Source organism: Egretta garzetta, unplaced genomic scaffold (assembly GCF_000687185.1).
Source record: "Egretta garzetta isolate BGI_Z169 unplaced genomic scaffold, ASM68718v1 scaffold287, whole genome shotgun sequence".
NCBI lineage: Eukaryota > Metazoa > Chordata > Aves > Pelecaniformes > Ardeidae > Egretta > Egretta garzetta.
This window is the reverse complement of record NW_009260435.1, coordinates 8,161,536-8,177,644: the sequence shown is the minus strand read 5'-3', so window position 1 is coordinate 8,177,644 and position 16,109 is coordinate 8,161,536. Positions and strand designations below refer to the sequence as shown.

The 16,109-nt window shown below is 39.7% G+C and overlaps 1 protein-coding gene across 1 annotated transcript in view; it reads right to left on the bottom strand.

The window, feature by feature from the left end:
- The window catches only part of ALDH1A2 (aldehyde dehydrogenase 1 family member A2), a 54,724-nt gene extending 38,817 nt beyond the window's left edge, over positions 1 to 15,907 (bottom strand). The window contains exon 1 of the mRNA XM_009643977.2: positions 15,730 to 15,907. Within this exon, the coding sequence (XP_009642272.1) occupies positions 15,730 to 15,846 (117 nt within the window). The 5' untranslated portion in view covers positions 15,847 to 15,907. The remainder of the gene's footprint in view (positions 1 to 15,729) is intronic.
- Positions 15,908 to 16,109: the final 202 nt, after the last annotated feature.

Below are 16,109 nucleotides of genomic sequence, written 5' to 3'. Positions count from 1 at the left end.
GCACCCCCCCCCCCCCCCCCCCCCCCCAGTTGGGGCCTGGCTCTCCAGTGGCTGTTGCACCGGCCCATGCACCTAGACACCTTGCTTAAGGTAGATATGGCAGTCCCCCGCTGAGCCAGCTTACAGCTCATATGGGTTTGAGGAACGGTACATGAGGAAAGGGGTGTGATTCGGAGGAGAAGCTGGGGGAATCCAGGGTCTTTGAGCAGCAAATGGAATCGGAGAAAGGGCTGGAAGCCTCCTGTCAGTCTGCTGTGAAAGTGGAATGTAACATGATTTTTTTTTTTTTTTTCTCCCCTATGTCCCAAATCCTTCACACCAAATGTTTGACCTGCCTGTCTTCCTGTCTTAATTAGTCTTCTGCCTTTCTGGGAGCTGGGTCTGTTCTTTTGCAAATGGCAGCACATCAGACAGGGGAAACCTGTCATGTTTATTTTCTAAGCTGTAGGGGGCACCCATTTGAAAAAACTCCCAGCTTATCTAAACGTTTTTGTTTGTATGATTTTGAATTAGGAAGTGTGAGTAATTAGTTAAGAAGATTAAATAAGTCTTAACAACATGCAGTAGCATGCTTACTTTCCTCCTCCCTCCAAGTATTTCCTGCACAAAGCCCAGGCTGCCAAACTGTGATGATACCCTTTTCTATTTTAGTTTCTCACTGTGCCACATGCTGATATAACATCCGTTATTTCAATTCAGTCTCATCAAAGGGATTATTTTGCGCCTGGTTGTTCAAGAAAATTAATCTAAAGAGAAGAAACTTCAGATTGTATTGTCTGTTGAACTATACCCACCACAAACATTTTACTCCTTTTGGCTGCCTTATTAAACCTGCGGGAAGAAACTTTGCTTGCAGCACATTAAGGCTTCCTCAAAGTAATTTCTACTTTTTTCCAGTTATGAAGAATTTATCTGCTGTTAGTAGCACAAGACAGAAGCAATAACACTTTCCTATAGCTCAGGTAATATTTCATGTATTCCTAAGAAACTTAAGCTCCTAAGCTTTACTTATCCTTTCACTTGAGGAGCTCTCTGATTGCCGGAGAAGAACATTTACGGTCCTGCTTAGCACTGCATCAGAAAACACTGTTTCTGAAGCCAGGATGACTAAAAACTGAAGCTTTACATTTCCACTAACAAGAAAGATAAGCCATCACTGAATGATTTGGGTAAAGATGGTAGTGGCTTTCATGGAGTATGATCCTTGATGTCACTTACTGCAACTTAAAAATGAAATAGTGAGAGATTTCTAAAAATCCATTAAATCAGGAGTGGAGAGGAGGGAGTATTTGTTTACAGAATCAATTACTGGGCTGTCACTGGTCATTAATGAAGCGGCGGCTATTAAGAACTTGATCCTGGAAACCCTCCCACAAGCACTCATTTGAAACGGTGGGAATGAGGAGGGGTTTGTACAAACAAGACTAGTATTAGTCTGTATAGTTTTCCTGTGTTTTGCATCGTTTATGCATTGCAAGTCTTGTGTGCTCATTGCGTGTGACATAAAACAGCATGATCTATTTATTTGTACCTGGGAAACATGTCCTGCCATTTAAAAGAATCTAGCAGATCATCACTTGTAGTTAACTGCCATTTTAAAAGTTCATCACCAAAGAACAAGTTCTTACTTAGAAATTAGCTATGCTGCATAAATAAATACTCCTACTAGGATTTCGGACACTATAGGCAACACGGGAAAATACAATGGACAAATTTATTCTAACTTAAAAGCTCTGTCTGAGAAAATTACTTTATAACTGCACATGAGAAATTGCTGGAATGTCAACTTCATTTGCAGTGGCCCCTTATGGCCTGATTACCCCTCCCTGGCATGATAAATCACTGGCAAGATCCTTACCTTAACACGTTTGATCTAAGCTCAGCAAGACTTGGTTTTGATGTGAAGAACTCCAGATCTGTTAGGTCAGAGACAAATAGCAGAGCCACTGACCTGCAAAGTGCTAACTCTATATAAGACCCAAGTGAGCAGCTGAAAGCTCCTGGAAAGTTTGCCTTCACTTCTACTTTGCATCCTGAATATTTTCAAATGTTATTGTCATCATGTTTTGCTAAACGGTGCCAGTGACATTTCCTTTCATGTCATTCTGCACGTACAGCATCCACAAGAAGTCAAACAAACAAATAAGCATGCAATATGAGAAGCATTATCTTGGATAAACTATTAGAATTACCTGCACTTTAGGGCGACAGGAAATAAAATTCAGTATTTATCAGTTTCTTTATTTCATTTACGTAAGTGGCTTGCACTGGCCCTTTTCTACCTAGGCCGTGCTTACTAGTATCATAATGATATTCACCAGTACACTCATTAAGCAGATTGAAAGTGCCTGTATGTACACGTCTGTACATACAGAAATTCAAACAACTGCTTAAAGAAAAAAAAAAATCCATCTTGTGACATTTGCATTCAAAGTCTGAACTTTCACAAAGACCACTCAGTTTTGTGGCCACTTGGTTTTGCGGCCATGGTTTGAAACAATTCCTTATTGTCCCACTTAAATGGTCACTTATCTCTACGATAGTAAGCAGAAGTGTTAGTCTACCAGAAAATTGGATGTTCTTAATGGGCTTTGGGGGAAAATAACTGTATCATCAGCATTAAGTTGAATCACATTAAGTACTCACTTACAACACAGGGATTACCACTTATGACATCTTTGGTGAAAACCTTTAAACCAAATTGTTGTGTTTGTTAGAAGAAGCTGTGAGATAACAATTCCCAGAAGTCTGATTTATAAACCCTTTTTGCTCTTCAAGAAGAGGCAGAGGAACCCAACACCTCTCATTCGATGCTGCAATGAAATCCCTCAGGCTGGAAATGCTGTTCAATAAAAAGTCTTGGGAAATACTGATTTATTTACTTTAGAATACTCTTCTGGAGAGAAGAAACCTTTAGCTAGATTCCCTTTCCTCAGAGTTCAGTTCAGATTTCTCCTCCAATTCTTTCTGTTGATAAGCCCTTGACTTTACATATACAAAACGGGAACAGGTCATTCTACTTTTTATTATTCATAAGGCTGATTGGGGAGAACTGGGCTTAAGCTGTCAAAGTATCCTGCTGTGCTTGGATACCTGACAAATTTACACCCCAAAGTACACCGTGGTGCTAAGACTAAAATTGGATGTGAAGCAATCTTGCAAGAGCAAATGAAACACTTCAGGGTATAGCAAAATAATGCCAACATTTAATAGAGTTTAACATTTTTATGTGTGACTGGCAAGCTATTCTGTACAGAGATGTAGGCCTGCATGAAAAGTGGGCTCTTCTATTTACCTTTAAATAGAAGCAGACTAATAACTTTGAGCGTGTAAATTAAAAACATGACCCCCACCTTTTGCCAAACATGCAGCATTAAAAAAATGGACTAAGGCAAACCCAAAACCTAACTATACAGAGATTTCCTTAAAGGAGCAAAGTAGGTTATAAGTCTTGTCAATAAAAAGCCTTTCTTAAAAACAAATATTCATGTATGCAGTCCTTTTTTTTAACCAAATTCCCTTTTTCTCTGCTGGAATCCCTTGTAATGATACCAGAATGTGGGCAAACCTCATTAGTCTCCCTGCTGTTTACAAGACAGAATTTATGCTTAGTGTAGTGAACACAATGACACGTGATCACTAAATGGCTAAAACCACCATCAAGACTTTAATCTGAGAATTTTTTCACCCAGACATTGCACATACTATTGGCATGTAAAGGTATGAAAACCAGTATTAATTACAGCGAACATATGTCACCCAACGCCCAGCTTTCTGCAAGGAGTATACCAATAACTAGCCATTTGTGAAGGTTAATTTCATGCAACCTTTGGCAGTTATCTGGTATAAGGTATGTCACCAATTCAATCCATTAAGTAATAACTAAATTCTCACAGGACCTAGCTGAAGTCAAATGTTGTTATTCCAAGTTCACTGCTTTTAGTCTCCCTGAAGACCATTTAGGCAAACAGCTGGAAGAGCTGACTACAAAGATTCCCAGTCACAGGGAACCACTCTAGCAAAGCAGGTAAAGGCTTCTAACCAGGAAATAAGTTATCAAGGATTTGTCCTCTTGCTCCCTCAAGGAGAGAAATGAACTGAGACAGAGAGCAGAAGCATGAACACATTTGTGTTTCAGCTAGAAGCCAAACATTAAAAGCAATTGTCTTGGCTGATGGGAGGAAGAGCTCTGCTGCACCAGTGGCTGGGCATGTTCTGCACTGGGCTAAATAGCAGAGCCTGCCTTCTCTCTCCCTGTTTAAGTGCCTGACTACAACAAAACCTTTGAAAAGCGAATAGAAACAATACCAGAGACAACAACCTGAACTGTCACTACTGTCACGGCATTGCACCAATCGAAATACTGCTAAAAGAAAAGTACAGAGGGAAGCAACATGGCAAGCTCCAGCTCCATTTGAACTCATTATGCAGATCTTCCCACAAGGAGGGCGCTGCCTCCCAGGCACTGCTCAGGGGAGTAACAACAGAGACAACTCCTGATAAAGTGACACAGAAAGAGAGCAAAGAGCACAAAGAAAGGGGTCTTTTCATCTATACTGTGTACACACATATAGGTGAGTGCACAGAAGAGTGTGCAATTAATAACCATGTAGCGTTGTAGACATGCATCCTCATGCAAACACTGGCTCTGAAATTCATCTCTATTTCCATTTCCCAGAATAGTATGTACAGAAAAAGAGGTTTGATCTCCTGGTAGTCTGGCTGGTTTTGCAAGAGATCCTGCCTCTGACACTGACCTACTGTCTGAGTTAGTCATGGTTACACTCCCACAAAGTTCAACTCCCCCATCTGTGAAGGAGCCTTGCCATCAGTTTTACAGTGAGACTGAATCAATTAATACTTTCTGAAAGCTTTGATGGAAGGAGCAGAGTATTAACACTTGCAGTTGAGTGACGCTAGCTAAAAATGTCTTTAGTAATGTAACAAATGGATTTTAAAATCACTATCAAAGGGCTGGACCACCAAGACTAGGTCGTTATCAGCACAGCTAACCCATTTAATGTTAGTCTCATATCGCAATTTCGGATGGACAAGTGAAAAAGCAGAGCTTGATTCTCTCCCTTCAGGAAAACAGCATCCCATAGACATCACAAAAGACAGAAGAGGCCGTTAAGTAGCTGTGGTAAAGAAAGTGTGATAAGGACAAAAAGACGAAGGCCACAAAACCCCATCAAGCACTGATGGAAAAGGGGGTGAAGGCTTAGCCAGATGTCCTGAAAAACATACCTGCGTGTTTCTCAAAGTCCATGCTGGCCATTCCAGTACAGGCCTGCTGCAACCAGACATCACAAATGAAGAAATTGGAGAGAATAAAGGAAATCCCTTGATTTGAAAATGCAGGTGGTAATTTCTTGTAGTTTCTAACTACTCAAGGCTAAACTTAAACTAATTCTGTTACAGCTGAAAAAACCCACACAAGCAAATGTAAAATGGTTATGGTTATGGTATACTGGCACGTTTTGAAAATACCCAGTGGCATCAGGACACTGCTTTTATGCCTGGATGCAAAGAACATTTAAAATAAATCCCAACTACGTTTCAAACAACAAAATTAAGTGGTTCCTTAAAAAAAAAAATTAAAAATCTATATATCCAACTGTCAGTTACATAAATGCCTTCTCAAATCAATCTGACAGTGCAAAGTATTAAAGCCAGTTTAATTTCTATTTTAAGGACTCTTTACACTAGCAGAGTGGTAAATGAGAGTGAGGTGCAATGTCATGGGAAGTGCTTTAGTGGCTGAGCTGAAAAGACTTTACAGGGTTTTTCAGCTAACTACATCACCATTTTCATCTAGGTCATCTTATAGTTAGGAAAGAAAAGCACAAATGCCTATAAACCAGCATAAGAAATCAACATGGGAAAATGGGTGCTCTGGACTGTACCATGGAGAGGAATGATACAAGCATTTTTTAAGCATAGGGGATGAGAATTATCAGCAGCATACCACAATTCCTAGGGATAAGCGATGTAGGGAGGACAAGTCAGGCTGCGGGGACGGGTGGGGGGGGGGGGGGGGGGGGGAGCTGCTCTCTGTGCAAGGAATTGTGTGGATATTTCTTGGAAGAGAAATGTAACACATAATGTAGACCCACAGACACAGAGGCAGTGCAGACTGTGAAGGATAAGAATAGGAGTGAAGGACTGACTTCTGGATAAAAGCAACTGAAGTGACATTGAAGTGGCACTGAAGTGGAAAAAGAATATGAAGGCAGCAAGACAAGTGCAAAAGTAACGGCACATTAGTTCAGTGAGAGCTGCATTGAGACGATGCCTGGAGAACACAGTTTTCTGTATCCTAATCTAAACAACATTTGACATAGTACTGTCAAGGACTAAAAATTGTGTCTGAACCCCTGAGAAATGGTTACCACATAAATAATTTCAGCTTCATTGCAGGAGAGAAACACACGAAGATGCCCTACTCTCTGGGACACTAAACTTCAAGAAGCAATTTTTTTTTTAGAGGAAGTAACTTAGAAACTCCCTGCTTGAAGCTAGGAAATTAAAATCCATAGAATCAGCATGGAGGCTTAAGAATGTGAAAAAGTCAAAGAAGATTTGCATTCCCAGGGCTAAAAATGGGAAGCACAAGCAAGAAAATAAATGGGGCGGCTAAGCAGGAACATACAAGAGGAAACAGGCCAAAAAAAAAAAAAAAAAAAAAAAAAGAAGTGCTAACCTTAAAAGGCTGCAAAACACAAAATGAGAATTAAAAATTGCTACTGAATATTCTGAAGAAAAATACCAAAAAGGTAACACAAATAAAACAGTCAAGGAAGCCTAAGTTTCATAAATAAGCAAATATAGGCATTGGGACAATCAGTGCATTCCAAAAAAAACCTGGCTATGAAAGGTATAAAAGGGAGACTGAAGACATTTCCAGGAGTGGCTGCTCATTTGGGGGGAATCTTAATCTGGCTACACTGAAAGAGATGATATTTCTGGCCAAAATTTAGTACGTGTTGTAGGGGCAAGGGTAGAAGAGCAGAGCCGCCAGCGTGAACAGGAGATGATGGCAGGTAAAATACTTGTTCTGGGGACCCATCTTTACAAAAACTCTAACAGTGGCAATACATGGAAGATCATTTAGAGGCCATGTCCAAGACAAGGGTGCTTCAGTCCCCGTTGTGCTGCAAAGACTTGAAATAAAGGTCCTGAAAGAAATCCCAAGTGCTAATACATCTTAATTCTCCCAGTTTTCAAAAGCTGAGGCATCAGGAATTGCACAAAAGCCACTAAGGCTATACCGGGGTGGAGGGTGATAATGATGATGTATTCAGTGGCTTTCCCACTGAAGCATGAGAACACAATGCCACAGCACAGGCCTGAAGGACCTTCCACCAGTTGGAGAGATCATATTTCAGACGAAATGTAGACCTGAGGTTCTGACCAGCTCTAGTCACTTAAGACCAAATTTAAGGCATGCTGACCTAGTCACAAGAGGCTAAGATCAGCTTTTATATGACAGTCAAATAATACCTGTATTTACCTGAAATAGTAAATAGCTCTGCTTTAGAAATAAATTGGATTCACCTTAGAGTGAAGCCCTTACCCATGTAAATATGTGTGTTTGGAATGTCTGTAGGGAAAGGCACTTTCTGATAGTTTCTGAGTCAAAACAGAGAGATTTTGTGTAATCATTGCGAGGAGACCAGAGTGTGGTAGGAAGTCAGTGTCTCCCTGGTATCCTTTTCCCATCTGAGTTCAGCAAAGAGGCTGCAGCCTGTTCTGTGCAGCACATCCTATGTCTTTGTGACTTTCCAAATAGATTTCTGTAACTCACTTGTTTTAAATTGGGGCACACTGGAAATCCACATGGACATTATCAAGGTATATCCTTTCTGTAACCACAGCACCTGCTGTAGGCCTCTCCACAGCTGTCCCACTGGCACCCTTTTAAATTCTGAGCTCAATTCAAAGTCTTCATTAACTGTGAATCCCTCACAGATTAAGGTCTATATACTCTAGTGGTCAGAGTGGTCCCTGTGTTTTAACCTCCAGCTGAGGTCACCTGAGACTGAGCTGACCTTAAACATTTTCACATTTGGGTCACAGAATTTGATGTGGATGGTTCTCTGCTCTGAAGTATTTTCCTACTGCAGTCCAACAAAGCTGGAATGTATTATGTTTCAAGTCATAAGGTAAAAACCCAGTTCACACTAGGCTCTCTGAGAAAGGAACTGACTTCCAGTGAACAAGAATGGAGTCCTTTTTTTCTTTTGTCGGTTGGAGACTATTTCAGCGGTGCTATTGCAGCAATGCTTTGATGTGGCTTCACATATCATACTTTTAGTAATGAAGGGCTCCTATATTTAAAGCTCAGTTATACTGCGTAGCTTAAAATTGATGTGTTGCATTTGTGTCACAAAGGTAGATTGCTATTAAAAGTAACAGAAAATGCTGGTCAGTAGAAATATGTTTTTAGACAAATTCTGAAACATGGAACTTGTGTTTTGGTGAAAAAACAATTGGGTGTATGCAGTCTGAACAGGAATTCCTCTATTCATTTGAGTAAGCACAAAAGTAATGAATGATTTGGCCCTTAGATGGCAATCATTTTTTAGACTTTGTCTTTCTACATATAATACTTAGTAGTAAGTCTTCACATCACTATTTATACACTTACCTGTGCTTCAGCAGGGATGTCAGCACTTGTCTGAGGATTCCTCACTAGAGGATTGCACAGAACTGCAACTTTCTGAAGATTTTTTTAAACCTTTACACATCTGTGCTTATATATTTACATAGCTTCCTTAAACTGCTGTCTCTGTATAAATGCATTTTTTCCTCTCATTTCTTTCAGCTGAAATTTGATATTTTGGGTACTGGTTTCAGAGAGTGAATTTTACTCTTTGAAAAACAAAACAGATAAAAAGTTGTGGATTTTAGAAGTTGAGAGAATTAAACAATTTGAAAAAAAAATAAATAGCAAAATGTTACAGTTCGGTCTTAGGAAAAAATAGCTGCAAAATTATAAAAGATGAAATGTGATTTTATGCAGGATCTGACGAAGAATTTATGATATGGACCACTGAACTCATCTTTTGTCATTTATCTCTGTAAACCTGTGAGATTTCTTGGGAGATAGGTAGTCAAATGAGGAGCCGAGATGAATCAATGGATATAATTTATTTAGACTTTAAAAAGGCTTTTGATGATAAAGTCCTCAGCAAGAGGCTATTAAGGAAAGTTAGTAACCATATGGTGAAAGATAAAGTCCTGCCATGGATTAAAAAGTGGTTAAGAGATAAGATAAAAAGACTGGAAATAAATGGATAATTCTCCCTGCAAAGAGGTTAATAGCAAGGTGCCCCTTCATTACTGTGACTAGCAATCGATATCTTGGTTCACCTGCTTTTGCAGATCATTAATAGTAAGGTACATAATTTGCAGATAAAAATATTCGGACTAATCAGAGTACTGAAGAAAACATCACTAGGGCTGAAGTTAAAAGGCATTTGGGCAACTCGAGGGTAGGTGAAATTTGCCAAAGGTAGTAAATGCAAAGCAAACCTTGTTAGAAGAAAGGGCTCAAATTACTTTTAGATGCTGCTGTGTTCCCAATGGCTTGCGGTTTCTATAGACAGCTTATTGAAGGCAACTGCTAGCGTGCATTGTAAAAAAGGGAAGACAAATGGATCCAGTGGTTCCATTGTGTGGTGCTCCCAGGAGCAAAGCAGTTTATGGCAGCTAATAACTGCAGGCTGGCAGAGCCAGTTAAGGTCTGTAGGGAACAATTCTGCATGGACAGGAGGATGGACAAGCTGAGCAGAGATCATCAGGAACTTGCAGACTGTTGGGATTTTTTTTATCAGAAAGTGCAGATATATCAAGACAAATTTAAAATGGAAATGTATCAGGATTGGTGAATTTCTGTGGGAAATGGAATGGAGAATTACGGAGGTATTTTTTTGTCAGAATGAAAGTGTGTGTTCAAGACATATTATCCCAACTCGATAGTCCAATAGCTAGGGTCAATGCCTGGGCAACCATAGATCTCTGATCAAATCCTTGCTCTGTCTGACATCATGAGTATTCTTGGAGCAAAGACCTGAATCCTACTTTTCATCCATGAGTGCCCTGCCCGCTGGATTATCAGGTTGATATCTCCCAGGCTTCATAAATACTTACAAGTGAGTTATCCAACAGGAGAGGATGTGAAACTCTTTCCAAGGATAGCCAGAGGTGGATAGCATAAAATATTGGGACCTATCCACCAGCAGAAAGTAGGGATCCATACTCAGGTTTCTGCTCTTTTTGCGTCAGAGCAGGGGTATGAATTTGGCTGCTCTTCAACTTGGGCAAGCGCTGTGATTATTACTGACGTGATGGTTTTGGTGTGCAAATAAATATATGCATCTTTTGTATTGGAATACTTGAAATCATAAACATCTTTGCAAAGATGAGAAAAGTACTAATTGCATAGCTCTTGTCTTTCAGTGTATCATCTGACCTGGACAAAGAGTAGAAAATCTCCTTCTAGCCAGCAATACAGTATTGTACAGCTTGATGCATTAAACCAGTTCACATTTTCCCTGAAGATTTAGTCTTTCCCTGAAAACTCAGCACAGTAAGAGGTCACTGTTACAATAGTTACCTACTCAGTGATACAGTAGTTATCTTCAATAGTTACTAGTTGTTGCCAGTCTCAGCCTGGTAGTTTCTGTATTTTTAATGCTCTTGAATACACAGTTATAGCAGCTGTGTTGGAGTAAGCAAAGGCAGGGGGCTGGATATGGGTAAGACTACAATTGTTTCTTGATCCCTCAAGCAAAACCTGGGTAAATTGGGTTTGTGCAGAAGACATTAAAGGTTTGGGAGGAAAGAAACAATCCTATATTCAGGCTGTTAATTGGAAGGAAGTGCATAAGTAGTTTGCAATTGCTATATGGTTGATGGATTTTAATACTAACCACAAAGTATGTACACATGAGAAGAGAATTCAAACTGTAGATTTAAACAACAGTGTATCTAAATACAGTATATAGCCTAAAACTTCATATATGCTGACACAGAGGGACATATCTAGTGTCCCAGATGCTGAAGTGTTCCACAAAGGAGAAAAGCAGCTGTTCTGTTTGTCTGCTCTTCGTGCAAACATCTCTCATTTTCTGTGCCCCATCTTTTGTAACTGGACAGCGCTCACTGAGCTGACCCAAGAGGCTAGCTGATTTCTTCAAGTATCAGTCACTGAATCTGGCTCCAAAAGGCATTACAGTAGTGAGCTCATTCAGGGAAAGACAGGCGGGAAATAGCATGTATTCATCTCTTACCTGAGTTTTGCCAAAGCTTGTCTTCAGTTAAAAAATTACAAAGATTCTGCATATTATTGTAAATAAAATAGATTTCCTGCCTCCTATCTTAATGTCAGTCTAGAATTTTACCTTGAAAACACATGCTGGAAATTTTGGTGAAGAGAATTTAAAACAGTGTTCCGCAGCATTCATTTCTGGGCAATGCCAAGAAAGCACAATGGGAATGAAAATACAGGAACTTAGTAATAAAACAGTTCAAAGCCAAATTCTTATCATAGGAGAATTTGAACCGCATTTGTTAGTTCTTGTCTACCCAGAAGCAGTTTGCCTACACTTAATACAAACTGCTGTATAGTTTTCTGTTGCAATGCTGGGTAGTTTACCTGGTCTGTGTTTAGAAACTGACCTGGTTTTAGCCCCTGGTGTAAGAGTAAAGGCAAACCCTTTTACACAGGACAAAAAAAATTATGGTTGTCAGCCAATTCATGGGTTATTACTACGGAAACATTTCTGTACCTCTTCATTGCCACAGCACTATAGCTTCACCCACTTAAGAGCACCTCTTTATAAAAAGCTCTCAAAACCACAATTCTTCGTCTTTTCCTTATCCTAAAGTTCTTCAGCTCTTTCTCAGACTTAAATCAGTTGGCAAGCAAGAAACAAAACATCCAGCTGGGTTAGTGTCCCCAACGCAATGCAAACTAAGATCAGTTACATGATGTAGTGACAGAGCTAGGACAGGACAGAACCCTAGGGTCCTCATTTTATACCAAGCTGTCTTTTAAAGTCAATGTGACTTACTAAAACTGCTATGAAAATACTTTGTAAAGCGGATTTGATTACACTGTAACTAAGGAAGCATAGCCACATCCTGCAGAAACACCTTGAGCCCCTCAAACAGGGAGAGCAGGAAGAACCCCCCCCCACTGCAGGGGGGTTGGACTAGATGACCACTAGTGGTCCCTTCCAACCCTAAACATTCTATGATTCTATGATTCTATGATTCTATAAAACACTGCAAAGGGCTCAACCCATTGGGCTGATTCCATGTCTCCTGTCAGGTACCTGGGAGACGCTCAAGTCACAGGAGGGCAAATGGAGTTTCGTAAGAGCATGAAAGAGTGAGGCATCAATACAATAGTAAGCTGAGAACCCTCTGATCACCCTCAGAAGCCTCCAGGTTCTCAGACCCATCAGGTCAGGGGTGTGCTTCCTGTATAAAACATGCCACACATCTGATATTTCTGGGGCAGCCCCTTCTGGGAGAGTTTCTGCCATAAACTTGACATTTGTAGAATGTCCTGTTGCCAGGGAGAGGGCTGGATCCCCTTCCTACCTACGTGCTCCCTTATGTATGGAGCATGGTGCTGCCAACACGAGCCTGACCAGTCCGAGGAGGGCTTGCTGTGCCACAGGGCTGCAGAATAACCTAATTCCATGCAATACTGGAAGATCCCCCTGTTCTGCAGATGCAATCCCTCCCCAAATGTTGATGTTAAGAAGTAGAGAATTAAAGAGTCATCACAATGAAGAGAGATGTAATCTTGCATGTAGCAGTTTTAGTACTTGCCAGCCACACAGAAAAACTTCACCCTCTGTGCTTGAACGCTCATCTTCATGTCTGGTACACGTCCTATTCACCACTTCTTACCACGCACATCTAAAGCACTTTTCACAGAGACCATGCCAAGGTATTAGAAAGCTGGTGAAAACATTTCTAATGGCTGTTTTTTTAAAGACGCGTAGGCTGATTCCCAGTACTGAAGTCACGACAGATACTGCTGCACATCTTACGTAAAAACATGGCATCATGTAATTTTCATCACTAATTAAATATATTTTTTCTGACCAATGGAAAACTACATTGCCTCTGTGTTCTGTGTCAGGTGTACAGATTGGAAGGACTTAAGACAGTTTTCTGCTTGCTTCAGTAAACCTACTAGAGAAATATTTCACAAGTTTCAATAATTCTGCTAAATAATTGAATACATTAAAATTACATGGGTAGTATTTCTTTTATCTATGTTCTTGGAAGGAGCTTTCATAGTAATTCCAAGGATAATGTAGTGTTTTAAAGATTAATGAATAAAAATTTACTTCTTTCTGGTACATATTACAAATCTTGTTTAGGGATTCCTGGAATTTTAACACATTCTATCCTAACAAAACCGTCTGTTCCCCAATTTTAGAATTCCAGAAATAGAATTTAGTTGGCAAAACAGATTTTAAAGTAACTTCACTTAGTTTAAATGTTCACAGGTACCTCTATTTTTCATAAAGAATTAACTCCCAAATGGTTGAGATTTTACGTTCAGAGACAGCTGTAATAAAGGGTTCAAGAATTCTGTGTCCTGGTTGTGTATTTAAAATTCTCAGCTAACAAGCAGGAGAGAGGCTGCAAGGAATGCTTACAGATGTCTGATTTTTACAAGGTTTGGGGCTGTTGGGGATTTTTTGCTAAAGTGCTTTAGTCTAATGTTATTTATTGTTTATGGAAGTTGTTTGTCATTTAAGACATGGAGTGACCACTCCCCCAAAAGAAAGAATCAAGTTACAATCCATTATTTCATTTTTGATTGTTTTTCTTTGTAATAGGTGGGAAAGTGGATCCTGGATAAAAGTCCTGCCCAAGAAAAGACTCCAAGCTGAAGACTCCAGTTATCTATAAATCACTTGTATTTCCTGCAGAGAAAGAGAAAAAGGAGGGAAGAGAGAGACAGGCAGAAAAACAGAGACAGAGGATATGCCAAGTGAAATAGTCGATACCTGTCCTAAACCAAATTTCTCTCAAAAGCAACCAGGAGTTACCCAATATCTCAAAACCAAGCTTAAAAGAAAAATGTTGCTGTTGGTTCTGGCTTAACACTGAAATCAAATAACTTTATTTTACTTGTTCGATTAGTATAAAATGTATAAGATCTTACATATTTCTGAGATGATGGCACTACATATTCCAAATTATTAAAGGTTACTAGCCAGCTTACATTCTCACAGAGGGGAAGATATGATTGCTGATGACCTTTTTCTTCAAAGGTTTTTGGAACCAATTATCTAGTTTTAGAACAGGGAAATGCAAGTACACTTATTATGCAAACTGACTGTGATACTATTCTCAAGTATTATCCACTGAACACTCTGGAAGCATATTTTACACTGAAACCAGCAATAAACAAAATTCATGCCAAATACTATTTGCACAGTATGATTGCTCCAAAGTGTAACACCACAGAACATCAAATAACTACTTTCCTTATTTATTTAAACCATTTTCAAAGAAACTCTATGCAAGAAACCATATGCATCTTTTAATTTGCATATTGCAGTTTGCAGTAAAATGTAATGAAATCTAAAGTAGTTGATTTCCCTCTGAAACATTCTTCTAGAACATGGAATTGCTCTAACAAGTTAGAGAACAAATTAATTTTGGCACCCGCTTAAAGAAGAGAAAAGATGAAAAGCTTTTAAAGTGATGATATGGAGGAAAAAATTACACTACATTGGCCAAAATGAGTTTCCTATCAGCTTTAAAGCTCCTGAAGTTGTATTTCCAGTAGATAAAAATGTTATCACCTTTTTCCAGTGCTGATGGGCTTATTTTTCCTATTAAGTTACTCAGTAATTAGAAACAAAGTCTGACACATTGTAATCTGTGTATACATTTGAAACTTCTCCAACAGAAATGAAAACATTCTTTAAAGATACTAAAGATACAAAGATTCAAAATATATAAATGAATTTAAAAATTCAAATTGCACTTACAAATGACTGTTCTTAAAGCCCATTTTAATCGTCAAAAACAATTTAGTCCCATAATACACCACAGAAAACCAGCAGATCTTTCTACATTGACCCGATGGGTTCTTAACCCTCTCTTTACGAAGAACGGTTGTAAAGGTTAGTAGGAAAAACTATGCCCTCTCGCAATATTGTTCAAGGGTGTACTCAAGTATCACGGAAGTTCGTAGAGAGACCTGCTCCAGTGCTCTAACAACCTGGTAGTATTAAGAGTCCTCCAGGAACTGTAAAAGAGTCCCTTGGGCACACAAGGTAATTCAAGAAAGAAAACATTTTTATTTTCTGATTTAGATATACAGGTATGTATAGTAACTTCCTCTGAAGTACATCAAAAGCAACTGAAACATATTCAAGAACTACTGATTTTGCACTGAAAATAAACCCCAACAACTCTGTAGAAAATACTATAATTAAAAAGAAGAGGCAAAGTCAGTCCCAACAGATCTAATTTGCTTTCCTATTATCCTGTGGTTTTTCAGATGATTACAGGGCAAAAAATCTGTCTCCCCTACTAGAGATTCATGGCAGTCTTTCAGTATTTTTTTCTCTCTAAACTCAAGTTGGTTAGGGCAGAATGAAACTGATTTAAAGCAAAATCCCTCCTTTGGAGGGAAAGCCATGAATTTCCCTGCCAGAACAAACGAACACAACTTACCTTGGTGTATTTGATTTCAAGGTTGAGAGTGGGAGAAGGCAGCAGATGCAGAGATGCCATCAGAGCTGCAGGATCTGCCTTCACCTCCCCTGGCATCTCAATTTTACTGGAAGTCATAGTCTTGGGGGGGTTTTATAGTACCACCGAGCCCCCCTCTCTGACCCGATGCTGTGTTGTGTTTTGGGTTGGTGTCCCCCCCCCTCCAAAGACCAGCGCTGAAGATGTTGCTCTCGTCCTCTGTATATAGGCAGGTGTCAAGCCGGGTCTCTTCTTATTGGACATGGGGGCAGAGGCAGGGGGGCAGGTCCGTCCTACCTAGGGCGATAGCGGCACAGCCCCGCTCACTCGGGCGGCGCAGCCGCGGCGCCCCGCAGGCCTCC